General features: G+C 37.0%; 2 protein-coding genes across 4 annotated transcripts; one reads left to right on the plus strand and one right to left on the minus strand.

Annotated features, from left to right (window-relative positions):
* Nucleotides 1–503: 503 nt before the first annotated feature.
* LOC110871404 lies at nucleotides 504–3590 on the plus strand. 2 transcript variants are annotated; one of them, XM_022120180.2, is made up of 3 exons: nucleotides 504–860; nucleotides 2072–2158; nucleotides 2267–3590. In XM_022120180.2, the coding sequence occupies exons 1-3, from the start codon at nucleotides 651–653 to the stop codon at nucleotides 3413–3415; spliced, it is 1446 nt and encodes a 481-aa protein (XP_021975872.1). In that variant the 5' UTR covers nucleotides 504–650; the 3' UTR covers nucleotides 3416–3590. The 2 variants fall into 2 exon arrangements, with proteins under 2 accessions (XP_021975872.1, XP_035845340.1); XM_035989447.1 differs by having other exon boundaries at nucleotides 815–860; nucleotides 2323–3590.
* A 792-nt stretch (nucleotides 3591–4382) lies between these two features.
* LOC110871382 lies at nucleotides 4383–12135 on the minus strand. Of its 2 annotated transcripts, none has more exons than XM_022120179.2 (15): nucleotides 11888–12135; nucleotides 10989–11153; nucleotides 10779–10895; nucleotides 10613–10697; nucleotides 9881–9989; nucleotides 9666–9733; nucleotides 8310–8435; nucleotides 7453–8222; nucleotides 6458–6655; nucleotides 6007–6067; nucleotides 5732–5845; nucleotides 5502–5615; nucleotides 5165–5268; nucleotides 4844–4923; nucleotides 4383–4597 (listed from the first exon to the last, which is right to left on the minus strand). In XM_022120179.2, exons 1-13 carry the CDS (start codon nucleotides 11959–11961, stop codon nucleotides 5173–5175), a joined length of 2097 nt encoding a protein of 698 aa, XP_021975871.1. In that variant the 5' UTR covers nucleotides 11962–12135; the 3' UTR covers nucleotides 4383–4597; nucleotides 4844–4923; nucleotides 5165–5172. The 2 variants fall into 2 exon arrangements, with proteins under 2 accessions (XP_021975871.1, XP_021975867.1); XM_022120175.2 differs by having other exon boundaries at nucleotides 5185–5268; nucleotides 11888–12133.
* Nucleotides 12136–20918: the final 8783 nt, after the last annotated feature.

The following is a 20918-nucleotide window of genomic DNA, read 5'->3' on the forward strand; positions in this document are numbered from 1 at the left end:
CGAGCTTTGGCTCGTTTAAGCGATATTGAAGCGAGATCGAGCCGAGCTTATAGCTCGTTTGAGGTTGTTCTCAAAATAGCTTGAGCCAAGCTCGAGCTTTGGGTTTTACTCGTGAACCGAGCTCGAGCTCAAATAAGTAGGCTCGAATCGAGCCGAGCTTGAGCTCGAGCTTCATAAAAACATGACAAGCCCAGTCGAGCTCGGGCTCGGCCCGACTCGTTTACACCCCTACCCGTATGACAGGTTCGTCGCAACGCACAATTCTTAAATCGACTTAGTTATTATTATTATTTTCTATGTTTTACGTTCCAATCTAATTTCTTTGCTTTAACACGCTGCCTTTTTAGTGTCGGTGGTTATTGAACGTGGTGTGACATTGAACCCCTTCGTAACAAAACATACGTGTTTGGGCCATAACGGGCCAGACGGTTACTCAAAAGCCCAACACCTTCAATCAAAATCAAAAAAATATATATATAAATATTAAATAATACACAGTCCACTCCAACCGTGCGCGTCAAGCTTTCATCCAACTCAGTAACGAGTCACCGACTCAACAACACACAGACTGAGTCACCGAGTCAACAATTTAAACATCATCAATCGACACATTTACAAAACATTTAGCCCTAATTTGATGAACTTTTGCGATGGATCCGAACGCAGTGGTGCTGGAAATAAGTTCGGATGATGATGAGAAGGAGACTAACGGTGGATTGAAGTCGTCGAGAGTTGACTTGGATGACGATGACTGTGTGGTTCTTGATAAAGATCCGAATGCGTCTGCAGAAGTTAAGAATGGCGGTTTGGGTAATCGTGATGATGATGATGAGATTGTTGTTGTTAGTGAGAAAGGGCAGGTTAGGGTTTTTTTTTTTTTTTTTTTTTTTAATTTGTTGATGGTTTTTAAATTTGAATTGTTTCGGTTGTGATAGATGGGGATGATTGTGTCGTTAGGGTTTGAAGTTTTTTTTTCTTTTGTTTTTGTTTTTTTATCTATCTGCTTTTTGAATTGCATCAGTATAGTTTATGATTAACTGCGTTGTTAGGGTTTGAACGGTTTTTATTTTTTTGTGTGTTTTTTTATCTATCTGCTTCTTGAATTGCATCAGTATGGTTCATGATTAACTGTGTTGTTAAGGTTTGAATTTTTTTATTTATTTATTTTTATTTTTTTGTGTTTTTTTTATCTATCTGACTTTTGAATTGCTTCATTACGGTTATGCTAGATGATTAATTGCGTTATTAGGGTTTGAATTTTTTTTCTACCGTTTTTGTGTTTTTTTTTTTTTTAATCTATCTGACTCTTGAAGTGCTTCATTTTTATTTTTATTTTGTTTTTACTTTTTTGTGGTTTTTTAATCTCTCTGGCTCTTGAATTGCTTCATTACGGTTATGCTAGATGATTAATTGTGTTGTTAGGGTTTGATTTCTTTTTCTACCTTTTTTGTGTTTTTTATCTATCTGACTCTTGAATTGCTTCATTTTTATTTTATTTTTAATTTTTTACTTTTTTGTGTTTTTTTAATCTCTCTGGCTTCTGAATTGCTACATTATTGTTATGCTAGATGATCAATTGGTTGTTAGCTTGTTTTTTTTTTTTTTTTTTTTTTTTTTACTTTTTGATCTATCTGACTATTGAATTGAAAGCAATAATTTGTTTTATTTTTGTTATAAACTAATTGTTATTTGTACCTTCTCATGTTGATCTTTCATGAAAATGACATGATTGCTTACCATGAAAATTTGACCACTCTTGCTAAGAGAATATACCCAATTCGGCCCGCTTTCATGAAAACGGGTCAAAGTTTATAGAGACCTAAATGTATGTAAACTTGTGATTTGATTAACATGAACCCCTGTTGGTAAAAGAATGTCACAATTCGGCCCGTTTTCATGAAAAACGGGTCAAAGTATTTCTTTTTACCATCTATACACATATAAATACGTGAACTTGTGGTTTGATTAACATGAATTCTACACGAACAATTAATTTGCAGAAAAAAAAACAGTAAATAACTGAATACGATCTGGGAAATTTACGTTTTATTGTTTCTTGATCTTTTTGTAGGTTGCGTGTCGAGATTATCCTCATTCAAGGCACCTCTGTATCAAATTCCCATTCTCCACTACCCCAAATCAAAGCCACTGTAACCAGGTAATATTATTTTAACATTCATTATTTCGCCTTTTTGGACCGATAACAAACAGATTTCATAATTACCAATATGCCCTTTTGATCTCTGCCATTTTTTTATACTTTCAGTGCTATTGTTATGTTTGTGACTCACTTGCTCCATGTGTCTTTTGGGGCAATGGCAGTTCAAGTGCTGACCATTGTCGCGCTACTGATAAAGACGAGTTTTGGAAACGCGAGAGAAAAAACGTCAAAAACGGTGGTAATGGTAAACCTGCCCAACCCGTAAGTCAACTGTCCCCGGTTGACCTTTACACACCAGCACCGGTGATGGTACTTCAACCCGCAAATCAGATTCCAAAAACGGGCCCGATTCATGCAAACCTCACGGCGGCTAACTTTCAATCTGCAGATATCCTTAGTCAGTACAGACACAGCATACTTGCGTCGAGAAACAAATTACATCCGAATTTGGCATCTCAACTTGCGCATAGGGTTCAGCAGAGGCATAACTTAGGCTCTAGGGTTCCGGTTCAACGGCCCGTATTCAAAAGAACCAATCCAGTTAGGGGTGCGATATCGGACAACCAAAACCCGTACGACCCGTACAGGGGCAATATTAGAAATCGCATTAGGCAGCAAAATTATCGAGTCAGTAGAATGCTTTCCGGGTCGAGTGAATATTTAGGTTCTTTACAACCGAATGCAGTCAACGCGTCTGTTCCATATCCTCCTCAAAGTCAAACCTATACATCTTCAACTGTAAATCAACACCAGCCTCAATTCTCCTATCACTCAAACCCTAACTTTCAGTCTCGTGTAAATTCCAACCCGATTCCTGAAAACCCGCTTTACAACCAACTCCGTAATGATCCTGTTCCACCGTCTTCACGACCGCAACCAGCGTCCAGTCAGCAGACTTATATGGCGCCAGGTCAGCAAAGCTATCATGTTCCTTCCAAAACCCAAGTGGATAGCCCGTTAGTCCCGGTTTCGGATATTACCCAGAATGCTTTACAAGGAAATAAATCTCAGGGTTGTATAGTGGATTCGGGTTTTAAAGATTACGGGTTGGATTTGCCTACGGGTCAAGATTCTGCGACACTTGGAGGTGCGGGGTCTGCTGCAAACGAGTCAACACTGACGGCAGTCTCTAGCGGCTTAGCGGACTATCAGTTTGATGATTGGCTTTTTGATAACCAGCCTATTGAAACAGGGTTCACAGACTACTCATCTGATTCGGCTTTTATAGACACAGGTCCGATCTTCCAGTTTTAAGGCTTACATTTCTAATTCCTTTTTTTTTTTTTGTTAGAAATGATCGTTAGCATTCGACATTAATGCTTTTTTTCATAGTAGTTTAGTTTTTTTTTATTTTTGGGGTTTATTTTAAGTAGAATTTTTATGTATTAAACTTGGTTGTCTTTTATGTAACTAGCAATTTCCGTCGATCCGTTTAAAGTCTCATTTTTTTTTCAGCTTTTGGAGTTTCTGAGATGTAAGGTGTAATTTATACTGTAGGGGTGTTTATGTTCGAGTTATAGTCGGTTTGAACCTTTTTTTTTTTTTTTTTACTTTTTTCTAAATCGGCAGTTTGCATTACTAATGGTTTATGATTACAACTAGAAGATTGACCCGCGCGCGTTGCGCCGCGGCCAACGAAATTGACATGCTGTTGATCAGATTCACATTTACAGTATGTTAAAAATGTTTTTATCGGTTAATCTGTAGTATTATCTTATACAAAAAGTAATTCATCAAATAAGCTCAATTTGTTGCTAATTTATATGATGTAAATGTACAAATAAATATTCTAAATTCAAAAAATTGTATAATAAAAGCGAAAACAAACGGTTCAGTCTACATGGTTGGTTTTAAACCAAACCATCAAAGAGCACTGCATTGGATGTGTTTGTCTTGGGTGGTCCAATTTGTTACAGCGGACTAGTCCGGTTTGGTTTAGTGGGGACCACATACGCACATGCCCCTGGAGGAAAAAGTGAGGTTTGAAAAATGATGTAACAGGTTTGGATTTTGGCCGTTGATCAGCGTTCTGGATGCTCTTAATAGTTTGTGAACACTCCCGCATTCCGTTTTCTATATGTATCTATTTAAAAAAAAAAAACACATTTACAACATAAGAATTAAAAAGTGAGTGTCCCTAAAACCACAATTGCTTGGTTTTGAATCAAGAAAGTTTTGAGTTTCGACTTGCAAAATCATTAAGTGGGATTTCACCTAAACATTGACCAAGACCAGAAATCTTAATACATCTTATAGCGCAAACTATAGTTGATAATATACATTCATGGATCCAAACCGTGTATACAATTTGGTAACTGCCTACATGGCAAATACAAGCAAATGCTCAACATAGAGAAGGATAGAAACAGGTAAAAAAACTGAACCACTCCCAATTTTCAGTTGTCTGCATAGGCTTCAGATACTTGGTCGCGGTTCCTGTTAACAAAATATGGATTCAAGCTTAGTATAAAGTCTCTAAGATGTTATACTATAAATTCTTGGGCTGTTATAAAATATTGATAGCAATAAACAAGACTTTGGCACACAAGACTGCAACGTTTTGTCATTTTCTGACCCACTAGAAAGGGGTTTTGACTAAAAGTCAAACACGTCTTTACCTAAAAATTAAGCAAGTCTTTAAAATAATGATGACGTTGACTTTGACCCACAAGATTCCATTACCTTTCGTTCGTTTTGAGGACGCACCTCAGATGTGAAATATCACCGTGGGTTTTTTAACATTCTAAAGCATATGCCTGAACCTGCAGCATAATCAAACACGCGGATATATTATCACATAATATTTGATTTATCAGCACAGACATGACTGGACAGGGTTTTATTCGGTTTTAAGAAAATGGAAGAATTTCTACAATAATAATAATACCCTTGTTATATAAAAGAGATTAGTTTGGGTTGGGGTAATTTTGTAATTAACAAAAAGTTTATAAAAGATTTTCTCTCTGTGAATCAGAAAATTATTAACTGAAGTGTTCAGACAACCTGTATTACTACGGTTCTACCTCAACTGCTGCTTGTGCTTCAGAAAAGTGATCGGGTCTGGTAGTATGAGCACCATCATACTGAAGGATTCTAAGCTTGCCTTCCTGCAAATATAAAAATTATGCTTCGACTAATTTTCAAGACGGTTATAACTATAGGTGGCAAGATGGGCGGGTCAGAAGTCAAACCAGGCGAGTTGAAAACACTTCTCGCTTAAACAATAAAAATTAATAATTATTAATAAGAATAAAACAATTCAAGGAAGTTGCATGTAGTTTAAACTTTGGGATACATTTGACCCGCGTGGCCCAATTTAAATGAGAAACAACCAACATACCTTGGTCCCGTAAACAAGACCTCCACCAGCAAGGGGGTGAAAGCAAGCTACATTAACCTCATCTTCTGCACTTGGAAGCACACTCACCAATTCCATGTCTGAAACTCTATATACCTGAACCACCAAATTTTAAATGTGTAACTGATGAAAATAACAAGGTTTATTAATATCAATAAATAATCTAATATGTAACACATCCATCATATCAGTGTGAAATATATTGTATTTACCTCTAGAACAGTGTAAATGGATAACGAGGTATCCCCGTTAATCACAATGCTTTTAAGAAGAGAACTGTGACGTCGACCATAAGCAAGCAATATGTGCTCAGAAGTGGGCGAGAACTGCAAGAAATTAAAATAAACACATAATCGAAACAAATTAAGATCAATATTTGTTCGTATGCTTTTAATTAACTCCAAATTGTTGATAAATCATGTTGTTAGAAGATAATCCAACGGTCACCAATAAGTATTATTCAGATATAAACTTGAAACAGACTTGCCTGGATGGATGTTAAACAATGGGCAGCTCTAATTGGCCTTGAAATAAGTACCGAACCAAAACTACATGAGTACATAAGATACAGATTAAAACAGAAGTTACAAAACCATGAAAGCAGAATTAGAGACGACACTTTCAACCCATTTGCTTATGATTCAAAAGTTATTGCTTATCGTTAAAGTTGTCACGCGGGTCATGGGTAAAAAAGATAATTAAAAAGTGATGGGTTAAAGTATACTTTTTATGCACAAAATATCCTAAATCTTTTTAATCAAATAAACCACATCTACATCAAACATTTTAATTTTAGTGGATCATATATGACACTACTTGTTTTTTAGCTGAAAGGGAAAAAAGTATTACGGTTGACCCATCACCCAACTAGACCGGCCCGCTCAAATTGCCACCTCTAGACCAATGATGATAAGTACAAAGGGGAATTGAAATATTACGTTGCCTCCTCGAGTGAATATATCCTAAGTTCATACATCACTTGGCGGGCAGAAATTGGATGCCTTGTTGGAGAAGTTGAAGCCCGTTCTTGATGGAGTTGGGTTGGTAACCCTGGGTCCGCTTCAAACTGAGGAAGCACACATGCAACACAAGCAGCTAGATATCTCCCACATGGTGAAAAATGGGCCCCCATTTCACTGTATCATCATTTTTGCAACATAATCAACCAACATATGATCAAATAAAACCAAACAATAGACCTCAACTTTTAACATGTTATGTCTTTAAGGCTTAAAGCACACACAACTAGATACAGCAAACTCAACAGATCAGAGGTAACTGGTCAAATATGATTTAAAAAACTAATATGATCTCAAAATCAAATTTACTTTTCGGATAAAAAATGGTTTAGAATGTTTTAGGGTTTTAAAATACACTTTTGGCAGCTTCCCACTTATTCAACACATTTCCTTTTAAGCCATTTAATTTATTTGACCAGTAGTAAAATACCATTTTCGTCCCCGAGGTTTGGCCAGTTTCGTCCAAAGGTTTGTTTTTCCTCATCCGGATCCAGAAGATTTGAAATCTTGTCATTTTCATCTCACTCGTTAACTCCATCCATTTTTCTCCGTTAAGCCAGGGGTATTTTCGTCTTTTTTGAATACTTGTTCATTATGCTAAATGCTTGTACATAAAGCGAAAAAGACCGAATTGCCTTTTTAAGTTAACAAAAAAGACGAAAATACCCCTGACTTAACGGATAAAAACTGGATGGAGTTGACGAGCTGGATGAAAATGGCAAAGTTTCAAACCTTTTGGATCCATATGCGAAAAAATAAACCTTTGGATGAAAGTCACAAAACTGGCCAAACCTCTGGGACAAAAATGGCATTTTAATCTTTGACCAATTAAAAATATTGAAGAATAAACCAACGCGGCCCAATTGTAAGTAAACGGCTCGACATTGGCACCTCTACGTGTCCTAAAGCCTTACCTACAAAGTACCGCGTGTGGTATTGTTAGACGGCATCTTTCAGCTTTAAGAGAAGCACAAGGATTTTCAAAATCATGAGGCCAGATTCTTAGCTTTACAGTACACGGCAACTCAGCAGCAGCAGTAGCAGTTAATGACGCAGAAAGTTGACTCTGTATTCGACTAATTATCGGGAAAGAATCATTCCCACCGTTTGTCTCGGTAACAATAGCATTTTGTCTGTGTTGTGATGCAGAAATAGAAGCACCATTTGAAGAAAGATCCTGCACACGCTGTCTTTCTGGATCCACTGGGTTCGAACCATATGGCATAGCTGGTGAACCCTCCGCTAACTCAAGTGGCAATGAAGTGCCGGCTTGTTGACTTTGACCCACCAACCATCCTTGCATGAAAGGTAACTCCCAACCGCCCATCTGACTAAGCATCGGTTCAGGAATATCCATATTTGTAGCTCCAGTGACATCTATTGGATTAGATGGAGGAACAGAAGCCATCATTTGTTCATACAGTTCTGTTGCGTTTGCAAGAACTTGAAGCCGATCTGAAGATTCCGATGGCCTGTTGACGGTTTGTAGTTGTGGCCTTGGATCGGTATTTGGATGAGGATGAGAGAAGAAGAGAGGTACATGCATTAATGGTAGCTCTGCAGCTAAACTTAAACGGTCAATGGAATGCATGTTTCCCATATATACAGTTGGAGGGGGATAATGCAAATAACCCAAAGATGTTGCATGTGCCATTGTAGAATCCGAAGAGTCGAGATCATTGACCTGTTAAACAAAATCACTGTACGATAAGACCTTAAATAAAATGGGTGACAAAAGATTAGTTTGACCTTTTGGTCAAAAGAATCGTACCTCGGCAGTTAACAAAAATGGAGCGGAATGTGGATGGAAGTGCACAGCACGAAGAGAGCGCCTTGTTTTCAATACAATAGCAGGTGCAGAACCCTCACCTCTGTTATTGTAATGCCAGAAATATAACTGGAAATAGAAAACTGATGTTAGCATGATGTATAATAGTCTAAGCTAAAAGCGGCATTTATGATCTTCAATCCCGTACTTGTGAAAGGGTTGATTTGGATACTGTTTTACTTCCGAGAAGTCAAAAGAATAGACTATTAAAACTAAAAAGTAGTTTAACCAGAAAAATGCGTCAAGAATTGCCCAAAGCGTAACAGGAATGAAATAACATGATCCTTAAATAAATTTTACAAGAGATTAGATTATTATAGAAATGTGAAAATAATTCTCATCATATCAATCATAGAAGATGTATTATTACAATTTTAGTTTCTCTCAAAAGTCAAAACTCAAAACCCTACGTTGGTGCTTCATTCATTTTTTAGGATAATTAATCGTTTCCAGATGTTCATCATCATTTACTCAGGTATAAAATATTCTGGTTAAACGTTTCAGATTTGTGTGTAAACCTTGTTCTTAGAAGTTGTTCATACAATTTAGGGTTTTATTTTTCGTAAAAGTTATTTGTTGTTAATTTACAGAAATCACAGAATAAACCATTTTATTACCAAGAACGTTACAGAATTACTGATTTCAGAAACTTGCAACGAGAAACTTTTACAAAGAATAAAACCTAAATCGTATGAACACCTTCTAAGAACAGTGTTTACACAAACAAATTTGAGACGTGTAACTAGAATATTTAATACTTGAGTAAATAATGATGAACAACTGATTGGTTATCCAGAAAAATGAACGAAATACCAATTTAGGGTTTTGAGAGAGAAACTGAATATAAAAATAATTTCAATGATTGATCCATAGTTGTTAATAGCGAATAGCGGTAAATAGCGACAAGCTACCTATACGCTACGAGGCGATAGCGATGAGATGGCAAGCGCTATTTGATGTTTAGCGATAACATATTAGAAATCTTTTTTTAATAGGGTTTTATTCACAAATATAAGGTTTTTTGATGCATATAGTGAAGATTATATCTGTTTGATCAATTAAAATGCCTAAAAATTCGGTTTTTAATATAAAAAAAAAAAAGAAAAAAAAACCCTAATTGTCGCTATAGAGCGCTAAACATCAGATAACGATGATCCAGCGCTACGCTACGCTATTTGCTATAGCCCTCGCCATCATCATTATTAACAACTATGGATTGATCTGACCCGTTTTGTTATCCAGCTCACATCTCCACATTTACACTACCAAATTATCAAAGCAGTAAGTAGTATGAACCACCTTATGGCCTGCGGCAACTGCAAGAAGTTCTCCTTCAGCATGGAAGGCAATAGAAGCTATAGGGCGGTCTGTCACAAAGCAAAGATGCAGATATAACAATATATACACATGCATATGTAAATACATAACTTCGAGATACGACAATCGGTAGGTTTTTTTTAACAAAATATAACTTATTCGGGAAATAAAACAGAAAAAATGTGTTTAGTAATTACAAAAATCACGAGACCCTATGCATTCCGATGTATTTGCATTCCATAATCGAACTTCATGATCCAAGCTTCCACTGGCAAGTATTTCTGGATGCAATGGGTGGAACCTGACCTGTAAAACCACAATTAGCACATCAACGTAAGAAAAGACCATCGCGCATTTCAACTACGAGAGGCGTGATTGAAATAATCTAATTTCTTAAATCATATTTGTTACACTAATTTTTTTAGAGTAGAGTGCCATTTTTCGTCCATGAGGTTTGGCCAGTTTTGTGACTTTCGTCCGAAGGTTTGTTTTTCCGCATCTGAATCCAAAAGATTTGAAATCTTGCCATTTTCATCCGGCTCGTTAACTCCATCCATTTTTCTCCGTTAAGTCAGGGGTATTTCCATAATTTTTGTAACTGAAAGGGAATTTCGGTCTTTTTCACTTTATGTAAAAAGACCGTATGCCCCTGAAAAAGACTGAATTGCCCTTTAAGTTAACAAAAAAGACAGATATACCTCAAGGACGAAAATGACATTTTACTCTTTTTTTAATCAACAAAATTTGTTTTGGGTCAACCCACTTACTCCGTTTGACCGTTTCAACTAGTCCAAAAAAAATCTACTTTTGACTCATCACCCAACCCGTCCGTTTTATGCATCAATAATCTTACAAGGTTAAATGATATAACTAGCTAGCACCAGAAAGACCATAAAGATGATTAGCTCATTAGTAATTAAGCATCTTACCACCCAAGGAGTTCTTCGATGACCACTAAGCACCTTTTCACATTTTCCAGTGTGACAGTTGATTATTTTAACAGTGTGATCACCGCTGTAATTCAAAAAAACAAACATCAGTAATTACAATAAGTAAAAGATGCAAAGAACAAAACAAAGACTACTGAGAACATACTGAGTAGAAGCAAGAATTTTCCCATCTGCACTAAATGCAGCTGCAATTGTTGATCGTGGAGAAGGCTCCAGAGGACAATATTTGGCTGATAAACACCGCAATGACTCAGCCTCCACCCTGAAACCAAAGAAACGGAAAATTATTATGGCTAAAATTTACTTTTTTTATTTCTTCAAAGGTATCAAAATACTATAAATGTAGCAGAAGTACCATGAAAGAAGTTCACTTTTGGAATTTCTCACTCTTTCACTTTCGGGTTTAACAGATGACTGATGCTTGTGATTAGAAACTTCTCCCCGCTGCCTTTTTGGCAAGCACTTTGCTGTTCTAGGAGCTATCTCTCTTCTTGCCAGCAAATGAAGCACGTTCCTATCACTAAGAATAATTGCATGTGAGATGTGATAAAATGTAAACAAGATACAACAAACTAAATGTAACAGAGATATAACTAACATAACTGTTTTATACCAACTGCTCTAATAAGATAACTGGTATTAAGTGCATTCATTGGCTCAATAATTAAGAGTGCATGATGTGTTTGTTTAAGCATTACAACGGATCAAAAGCCTTCTAGATTAAAATCCTAAATGTATACCAACACGAAAACCTATGAGAAACTAAAAGAATATCCAATCAATGACTTCAAAATTCAACTAAAAAGACCTTCAACTACCACAAAAAAAAAAACACCAAAATGCACAAGTAGCCCGAATAGACGAACACGAAACATAAGGGACTGTGATCAACATTATTAAGTACAATTAGTGAGCAAAACTAGTCTAATCATATCACCAGTTGACATCCAATTCCTAACAAGAACAATAAAAACACACATGCAACAGCCTGATCAAACACACTAGTTCAAAAATGAAATAATAATTGAAGATCCAGCTTTATTTTGTGAATTACAACAGAATGTACAGTCCAGAACACCAAACCCTAACCCTAGGGTGAATTATTCAACTCGAATACCTAAATTCAACATTGTTAAACAGAAAACACAAACAAATAACACAGATCAATCAAACAAACAACAATCCTATAACATTTATATTCAATCGAGTTCAAATTGTACAGAATTGAGAAGAAACAAAAGAGTTAAAGCTCACTTTTGATGGATTTGAGAAGGTAATGATGAAGATGAGAGCGTGTTGAGATCATCTATGCATGAAGTAGCATCCATTGATATAAATTAACATACAAAAAGGTTAAATTAAGATGCGTAGATAGATCGATTGAAGTGAAACCCTAATTTTAACCGTTGATTTCTGTTGTGTTGTATTGGATTGAGATTTGTGAAGAGAAACCCTAGCAATCGTGCGAGCTAGAAAGGTTAATCTGACATAATCCCTACCCCTGTGTTTTTATGTTTCACCAAAAAATTTATTATTATTATTATTATTATTATTATTATTATTATTATTATTATTATTGTTGTTGTTGTTGTTGTTGTTATTTTATTTTAGAGTGAATTGCAAGTTTTGTCCTTTATCTTTAGGCTATTTTGCAAGTTTTGTCCTTTATGTTTAAATTTGACGAGTTTTGTCCTTTATGTTTGAAAATCAAGCACGTTTTACCCTTTGGGGCAAAACGTGCTTGATTTTTAAGGACAAAACGTGTTTGATTTTTTAAACATAAAGGACAAAACGTGCTTGATTTTTAAACATAAAGGACAAAACGTGCTTGTTTTTTAAGGCCCAAAGGGTAAAACGTGCTTGATTTTTAAACATAAAGGACAAAACTTGTCAAATTTAAACATAAAGGACAAAACTTGCAAAATGGCCTAAAGATAAAGGACAAAACTCTTTATTTTATATATCTTTTTTTTTGAAAGAGTTAGCTCACTGTTATTTAGTTTTTTTTTTTTCTTTAGTTCAGCCAAATTATGAATTTGCTCTTAAATTTATAGTTTCTTTATTGGTTTTGTTTTTTTCTTTTTCTACCAAATTACAATTTTGACCTCGGCTCAAATTTATAGTTTTTCGTTTGTTTTTGTTTTTTTCCCTGTTAAATTACATATTTGCCCCCAATGTAAAATTACAGACATGTCAACGTTTTAGTGTTTTTTTTTTTTACAAAACTATGGTAGTGTTTTGTTTTAGTTGGTTGGCTCGGTTTAATTTTATTCATGCCAAGTGGCTGTCTGGCACACGTTCTTTGTCCTAAAAAATTACAACTTTGCCCCCAGTTTAAAATTATAGTTTTTCCATCGTTCTAATTTGTTTAGCAAAAGTATGGTAATCCGTTGTTTTAACTGGTTGACTCGATGCAATTTTTTTAGATCGTGTTATGAGTGGTATGTACAAGTAACCGAAACATAGTCGTACATGTTACGAGAGAATAAAAAAAAATGACTTAGTGTCCCGTAACACGGGCGGGGCAAAAACTAGTTATTATTATTGTTGTTGTTATATTAGAGAAAATAAACATAAATATTTTATTCAACATAGCCATTTTTTCCATCTTTGATTTAAATCACAATAAAAACATAAATAATTTATTCAACACAGTCATCTTTTTCCATCTCCAATAAATTTCTTGCGTATATGTTCTGCTCTCTCAAAGTCTAAAGTAGTCGGGCAAATAAGTTACCCAAAAATTGATTTTGAAAATTTGTAGGTCGAAAGCCGATAAGGCTCGAAACAGGTACAAGCCCACATTTCCTAATCTCCGATGTCTTTGATTTTGCGTTTTTTTAGATGTTTCGGTGAAAAAGCAAATGACCAGTAAGACAGTTTTTTGTGTAGAGATGGCGGTGTATGGTACGGCTTCGATATCATCGAACTCATCGCAAGGGAATCACTAACGTGATGGTTAGTTTCTTAATCTGAGAGTTGTCTGGTTATGGGGAGTAAGCCTCATGAAAGAATTGTCACATGACCAGGCATGGTTATGCCTCGAGCCCCAACAACCTATAAATAGAGTTCTATTTCAACCATTTTCACTTGTTCATTCTTCTCCCCGCTTCTTCACTGCACATTTCTCTTCTACCTACTGTCTCTAGTCATTGTAATCATTAAGAAAAACTTAAGAATCATTAGTGTAATCAAGCTTTTGATGATTAATATAATATTTTCAAGTCTGTTAAAAACCAGTTTCATGACTACTCTTGGATAGATTCTTGAGAGGGTGTTTAGGGGAAACTTATCCCTTTAATGGGGGGTTAACTAAGGAGGATCATGGGTGAACAAGGTGTGTGTGTGTGTTAATGATTATAGTTAATTAATAGTTTACTGAAAGTGAGTGAAATATTAGGTCACCATTGACTTGGGTCATTAGTTTTCAGCTTAACCCCTAAAATCTACCAATAATCTTGCGGTGTCATTGACTTGGGTGGTTCATGTTTTCTATGTCTGTGTAGAGTCAAAATATGTTGATGCGTTGACCGAATGTTAAAGGTTTTGGAAGGACCCTGGGTTGTAAGCTGAAAGTGAGTGAAATATTAGGTCACCATTGACTTGGGTCATTAGTTTTCAGCTTAACCCCTAAAATCTACCAATAATCTTGCGGTGTCATTGACTTGGGTGGTTCATGTTTTCTATGTCTGTGTAGAGTCAAAATATGTTGATGCGTTGACCGAATGTTAAAGGTTTTGGAAGGACCCTGGGTTGTAAGCTCTTGCCTTTATGCGGCGCTAGTACCAAAGTTTAAGGGACTTGGTTTCTATGAAAAGTGACTACCTTAGGGGAATTGACGACTCACCTGAGGACTCTTAATCTGAATCCCTTAAACTAACTAACTAACTGTAACGACCTCGTAAATTTCCATTCCTAAAAATTCACATTAAGAAACCCTAATTGAAACCCCCAAGTGGCATGGTGCGACCCAAAATTTGAAAAACGGACGAAACTAGCAACAGGGCCCCTAAAACTCAAGGGGGGTCCCCTAATTAAGTTGATCCGCTCAAAACGATTATAAAACACGTAATTTTGAAAATTTACAACTCATCCGTAACACCTCGTAAAATCACGACCAATGATGTATTGACACGTGTAATAAACCCTAATAAAGTCAAATGTGGACTATGAGGGACTAATTTTGTGAAAAATCAAAAACTTTGATTATGGAAGGACTGGAAGTGTTAACATGATTAAACTAAGTCTCTGAATAACCTCACACGATATTCGTGTTCTCATATTAAGCCACTTGTTGTTCGAGAGTAGCCGTTTGCGTAATTATTTGAAAGTTTGCGCGACGAAGGGTTAAAAGCGTCAACATGTTAATTCTTACCTCTGAGTGACCTTTTAACAAACCGGGAGCTTCATGATGTTTGATTATACTCTTGTGAATGCCAAATATTGGCCATCTAAGGCTTTTATACCTATAAGTGACGTTACGCGAAACTTTGCAAGTTTGAGGGGTTAAAAACGTCAATATGTTTAATTATACCTCTAAATGACCTTTTAACGAACCCGAAGCATCGTGATGTTTAACAATACTCTCAAGAATGCCTAAGATGGATTAGATAAGGCTTTGATGCTATTAGTCGATGATATGCGCAAGTTTGCACGTTAGAGGGACCAAAAGCATCAACTTATAAATCTACGCCCTTCGGTGACCATTTAAGTGAACAGGAGCGTCGTAATAATTAAGTACATGCTTGGGAATACCCATTATGGTGCACGAAAGGCTTGGATATCATTAAACGACATTTCGCGCAACTTTGTGCGATTAAAGGACTAAAAGCGAAGACTTACGAAACTACGCTTTAGATGATCTTTTTAAACAAACTGAAGACTTCGCTATGCTCGGTCTAACTCCCAGATGCCTAAGAAAGATTACTAGAGGTCTTTGTACCTTGTATTCACATGACGTAATCAATTCGAAAATATTATGTCGTTAATGCAAAAGTTTGCAAGTTATATAACAAGTGAAAGTATGACGGACTGTTCTTGTCAAACCTTCAAAGGTTGTTTTTGGAACTTAAATACATCTGAATTAGAAGTTAAAGGACCAGCTATGTCGTTTATATAAGTTAAATATGTATATTTATGAAGACATGGACTGATTCTGCACTTATGCCAAACTTTGAGTTTGGGCCTTCTACGCGGGCCGCGACCCACGAACAGCAATAGCAGCCTGTTTCTTTTGATGGTTTTTAATTGTTTTGAGACCTTTAACCATCTTTTGCAATCTATGGACTTGTATACAGATTTGGAAAGATGGTATTACACATGTTTTAATCCTAGAGCACCCTAGGACACTTGTTGATCATCTAATCATTCCCCAAACTCTATAAATATAGGTGGGTTTTTGCTCAAAACTCACACATATCATTCCAATCTACTCTTGCTCTCAAACTAAGAGGATCCTAAGCTCTTGGGAACCTCCTTCAGTCCTAAGGACCACTTGTAAGTGTTCCTTTCGTGCTTAGTTATGTTATCTGGCTCTTAAAGCCGAAAAGTCAAGCGTTTGCGATAAACGCTTTGACTTTTAGTAAGACCATAAACGGTCTAGCCATTGTTCGCAACGAACATGGCTACGTGATCGTAATTAGATAGGTATTAAACCATCAAAAGGGCACCTCCTAATTATTACGTTTACTTAGTTAAATGTCGGGTCAAAGTAATTAAAATAAAGTCAAAAGGGCCAGTTTTTAAATAAAATTCATAACTAATAAATAGAAGCTATAAAATCAGAATTATCACTTTAATAACTTGGTAAATATTAACTGAACATGTCTAGGCATGTTCAACCTGACAATTCTAAGTATAGGCTCGGTTCGCAACCGAAAGTCGCAAAAGTTGACTTTTGCTTTGACTTTTAGTTCTGACCCAATTTAGCTTAGTTTAGTTCTTCCTTAGGGTTCCTTTAGGACCATATTATATGTTAGTATAACCCTCTGAGGTTATACAACATGGTTCCATATAAATCCTAGTTCATTGCATGTTTCCGTTAAATTCTTAAAAGTTGACCGTTATGCCCTTTTACCATTAAAACGAGATTTATAAAAATGTGAGATGACAAAAACCTTTATTACTGATATTTAAGTATGTCCTAAAAACTTGACATCAGTTTATGGTCTGAAATGAGAGTTATGCGCGATATCGTAAAATGAAGGCTTTTTATTAATTAAATGGCATTTTCGACATAAATCCTATTTAAACCCAATTTTTGGCACCAAATACCCCTGTTATAATATAATATTTTGAGATTTTTAGAAATTTTTATCAAATTTTATATTGGCCGTAACATAGAGTTCTAGCATAAATTCGGTGATTGACGATAAAGCCCTTTTTGTTAATAAAATGAGTTTTACACATCATTTTGATATCAAACATTTTTTTACTGATTTGATACATTAAATAAATTATTTTTAAACAAGTTGAGACTGATCAAAACCTCAGATTTCCTTAACCAACCTGAATATCGTCAAATACTGACTTTTACGCTTATTAAGCGCATAGTATGGTTTAAAACCATATTTAACGCTTAAGACTTGTTACCTACGGATTTTTAAAAATAAATTTTTATACTTTAATAGTAAGTATAAGTCTTGAACTCAGATTTCCAAATTTGACCTTAAACCATATGTGAAATGACCAAAATGCCCCTACGGTGCATAGTTTGACCATAAATGATTAAACACACATATGTATGATATCTTGCTGATGTAACTTGATAAAATTAATATTTTTACTGTATAATTTAGACCAGAACCTCAGTTTACTACTTAACCTCTTTTATAAACTTTAAAATGACCAAAATACCCTTACGGGGCTTAAATTGGTTTTAAACTCGATTTGGGCATAATGGAAGACATCCTACTGATATCACAACATAATTAAAGCATATTAACTTGTGGAACTTGTACATGACTCATTTGGTTACCCGTTATGCATATTCGCATTCAGTACGGTTTATGTAACTAGTTTGCATAAATTAACCGAAACGGGTCAAACCTTATCATTTTTACTTCAAAATCCAGAATGTGTTTAGTTTACCCATTTTATACAAGTCCTAATACTTGTCGGGTCTAAATCACATTCTAATCCGGTCTTCGCTTAATCGTGCGTTTTGAACCATAAACCTTTCATTAAAAACTAACCGGTCTAAGTTTAAACTTAAGTAAGACCCGTTAGGAATCTAATAGGTTATTAAAACCTTCGTTCCAAATTTAGGAGCCCGGTAAAAGCTATTTGCACTTGCTGATTGATATACGGCTGACGACAGGCCAATGGATTGCTCCATTTACCCGACTTGGGTTGCCCTCATGCGGGCCCAACAGATAAGGCCCAAAGGTAGTCTAACTTTCCCATTAAGGTTTCCCTTACATAAAAATGAGCGGGAAACAAGGGATCAGAGAATGCAGGTGGCATTTAATGCACGACTAGAAAGGGATCTTTGGCTGGAAATGTACTTCCAAGTCGGAAACATTAAATGAGGCTACAATCCTACCGTTGGGGGTCAGACACGTGTCTGAGCCCCCTGAAGACTCTCAGAATCCGTTAGATCACCTCATTAAAATATCTCACATGGGAGATAAGGTCTTGGGGCTATATATAAGAAGAAAGGAGATGATCAAATGGCAGACTCAAGGTATTACACTAATAACTCTCTCATTTATTCCGACCAATATCCTTCCACATTAAATACACACACATTTATTAGATTCACACCATAGAGGAACATTCCGGTGATCACACTCATCGGAATAAGCTTCTCATACTCTCCAGCAAGTTTACTTATTCTTACGCTGGAGCTTGGTCACGGATCCCCCTCCCGGGGCCCTCCGTGACGAGGCTAACGGTTTACTTTTTTGTAGCAACGAAGGCTGGGATATCTCGACGTCAGCGAAGACCCTTTGAACGTCACCGGGGATTTGGGTATTCGACATTGGCGCCATCCGTGGGACTATACAGTCTAGCTGGTATTCTCACTCCAAAACTCCGACGTTGAGGTAACCCATTTTACAAGAAACAACATGACAACACCACCCAGCTCACGTACCATCCAGACGGTGCAGAACGATCATGATAAGTTCACAATGGAAGACATAACTCACGAGGAAGAGAACGAAAATCAGGTGGAAATTCTGGAAAAGGAGGAGGCCATTACTCCAGATTTTGTTGCCATGCACAGGGAGAAGTTAAAAAAGCATCTTGAGGATCTAGAAAGATAAGAGAAACTTGACAGCCTCTGGGCTAGACTGTCATTCGACATACCTTCCAACGAGGAAGGGGTGGATCCACAAAACAAAAGCGGTGGCAATGACCCACTTGAAACCTTCATGACCGCCCTCAGACGGATGTCCTCGGAGGAGAGAGAGGATCTTATTACAGGGAAGAAACAAAAAGCAAAAGAAAAGGAAAAGGAAAATCAAAGTGATGATAGCCTGGATCAGCCTTACCTTCCTCGGGACTTGGCTGAGATTTCAAAGTTCACCAGGAGGATCGCCGAAGCACCCATGCCCCCTAAGACGAAGCTACCTCTGAACTTCGACATGTACGACGGAACAAGAGATCCTGAGGACCACCTCCACGCTTTCAAAGGTGCTGGACAGCTGGGGCGATGGCCTATGCCAGTTTGGTGCCATATGTGTTTGTGCAAACTCTAACAGAGGGAGCCAGGCTCTGGTTTGACAGCCTTCCCCCCGGAGGAATTGACAGCTATGAAGAATTAAGTGAAAAGTTCCTGAGAAACTTTGGCCAACAAAGAAAGGTGATAAAAAAACCCAAACAAAATCATGCATATAAGGCAGAGGGATAATGAACGGATAGATCAGTACATGGAGAGGTTTGTCAAGGAAAGCATGAATATCAAGGATGTCCCGGAGGTCATGAAGATCAGCAGTTTCATTAACGGGCTAAAACATGCACAACTATGCGAAAAGCTGGGGGAGGATTTCCACCACTCATTTGACAACCTCATGGACAGGGTTAGAGCCTTCGTCAGGGACAAGGACACGGTCAGCAAAGCTAAGAAAATGGACACCCCACCCCGGAGGGTCAACCCAGCTACAAAACGTCCCGAAAAAGGTACACCTTACTCAAGAAAACCAGCTTTTGATAGAATATTGCATGATAGAGAGAGGCCCTCGTATTCCCCATATAGACCTCGGGGGAGAAGCCCATCCCCCTACTCTGACAGCTTCACCCCTCTCACCTAGGGGTGTTAATTTCTCACACGACCCGAAAACATGACACGAACCTAACACGAAATTCGCAGGTTTAGGTTTAGTTTAAAAGGGTTCGGGTCAGTTTCAGGTTGAACCCGCGAACCCGTTTAGCTAAATGGGTCAGGTTCGGGTCAACCAAGTCAGGTTGGCGGGTTGACCCGTTTAACCTCTTTATATTATGTTATATTTTTTACAATATGTTTTATGTTATAAATTAAATTGGGTGTGTATTTTATGCCATGATTATAACTTTAAAAGAGAAACTCATATAAATTTTTATAAATTAAATGTAATTTTATTATATACATTTGTGTTTTTAAAGTAAATTTTAATTTAATATATTAATTTGTGGCAAAAAATAAAAAAAAATAAAAAATTCGAGTTGAACGGGTCGTGTTCGGGTAAACCCACGAATATTCGGGTCGGGTTCGGGTTCGGGTTCATATGCATGACAAAATTTTCGGGTTCCGGTTCGTGTAAAATTTGCGGGTTCGGGTCGGGTTGAACCTGCCAACCCGCGAACACGACCCGTTTAGCACCCCTACTCTCACCAAAACCCCTAGTGAAATATTGGCCACTAAGAGGGTGAAGAGTTCCTTCCCAAGGCCACCACCCATAAAACCAGTGCCAAAAGCACAACCGAACGAATATTGTGACTTCCATAGGGGATTCGGCCATAAAACTGACGATTGTATGTATCTAAAGAGGGAAATAGAGGCCGCGGTAAAAACGGGTAAACTGGCTCACTTGGTCAAGGAAATAAAAGAAGGAGGAGGGGACCGCAAAGGGAAAGATGCGAGGGAGCCTGGAAGGGCAGATGTAGACATGATTCGGAGGAGGGATGAATTTGATACCACCAGGAGTGTAGAGGCCAGAATTCTGGGCTCCCCAGACTGCATGAAAGCTCCCATCTTGATGCCACACCTGGAGGAGAACGAGGTGCAACGACTCCCTCTTAATTTTTCAGCCATAATAGCCGGCCACAAGGTGGCCAGAATACATATGGACGGGGGAAGCGGGGT

Source organism: Helianthus annuus, chromosome 1 (genome assembly GCF_002127325.2).
Source record: "Helianthus annuus cultivar XRQ/B chromosome 1, HanXRQr2.0-SUNRISE, whole genome shotgun sequence".
NCBI classification, from domain to species: Eukaryota; Viridiplantae; Streptophyta; class Magnoliopsida; order Asterales; family Asteraceae; genus Helianthus; species Helianthus annuus.

Coding starts and splice junctions, on each gene's coding strand:
- LOC110871404 (XM_022120180.2), top strand. CDS start 651: ATGGATCCGAACGCAGTGGTGCTGGAAATAAGTTCGGATGATGATGAG. Junction 861..2,071: donor TTGTTAGTGAGAAAGGGCAG/GTTAGGGTTTTT, acceptor ATCTTTTTGTAG/GTTGCGTGTCGAGATTATCC. Junction 2,159..2,266: donor ATCAAAGCCACTGTAACCAG/GTAATATTATTT, acceptor TTATACTTTCAG/TGCTATTGTTATGTTTGTGA.
- LOC110871382 (XM_022120175.2), bottom strand. CDS start 11,961: ATGGATGCTACTTCATGCATAGATGATCTCAACACGCTCTCATCTTCA. Junction 11,154..11,887: donor CCTTCTCAAATCCATCAAAA/GTGAGCTTTAAC, acceptor AATTATTCTTAG/TGATAGGAACGTGCTTCATT. Junction 4,924..5,184: donor AAGCACAAGCAGCAGTTGAG/GTAGAACCGTAG, acceptor ATTATGCTGCAG/GTTCAGGCATATGCTTTAGA.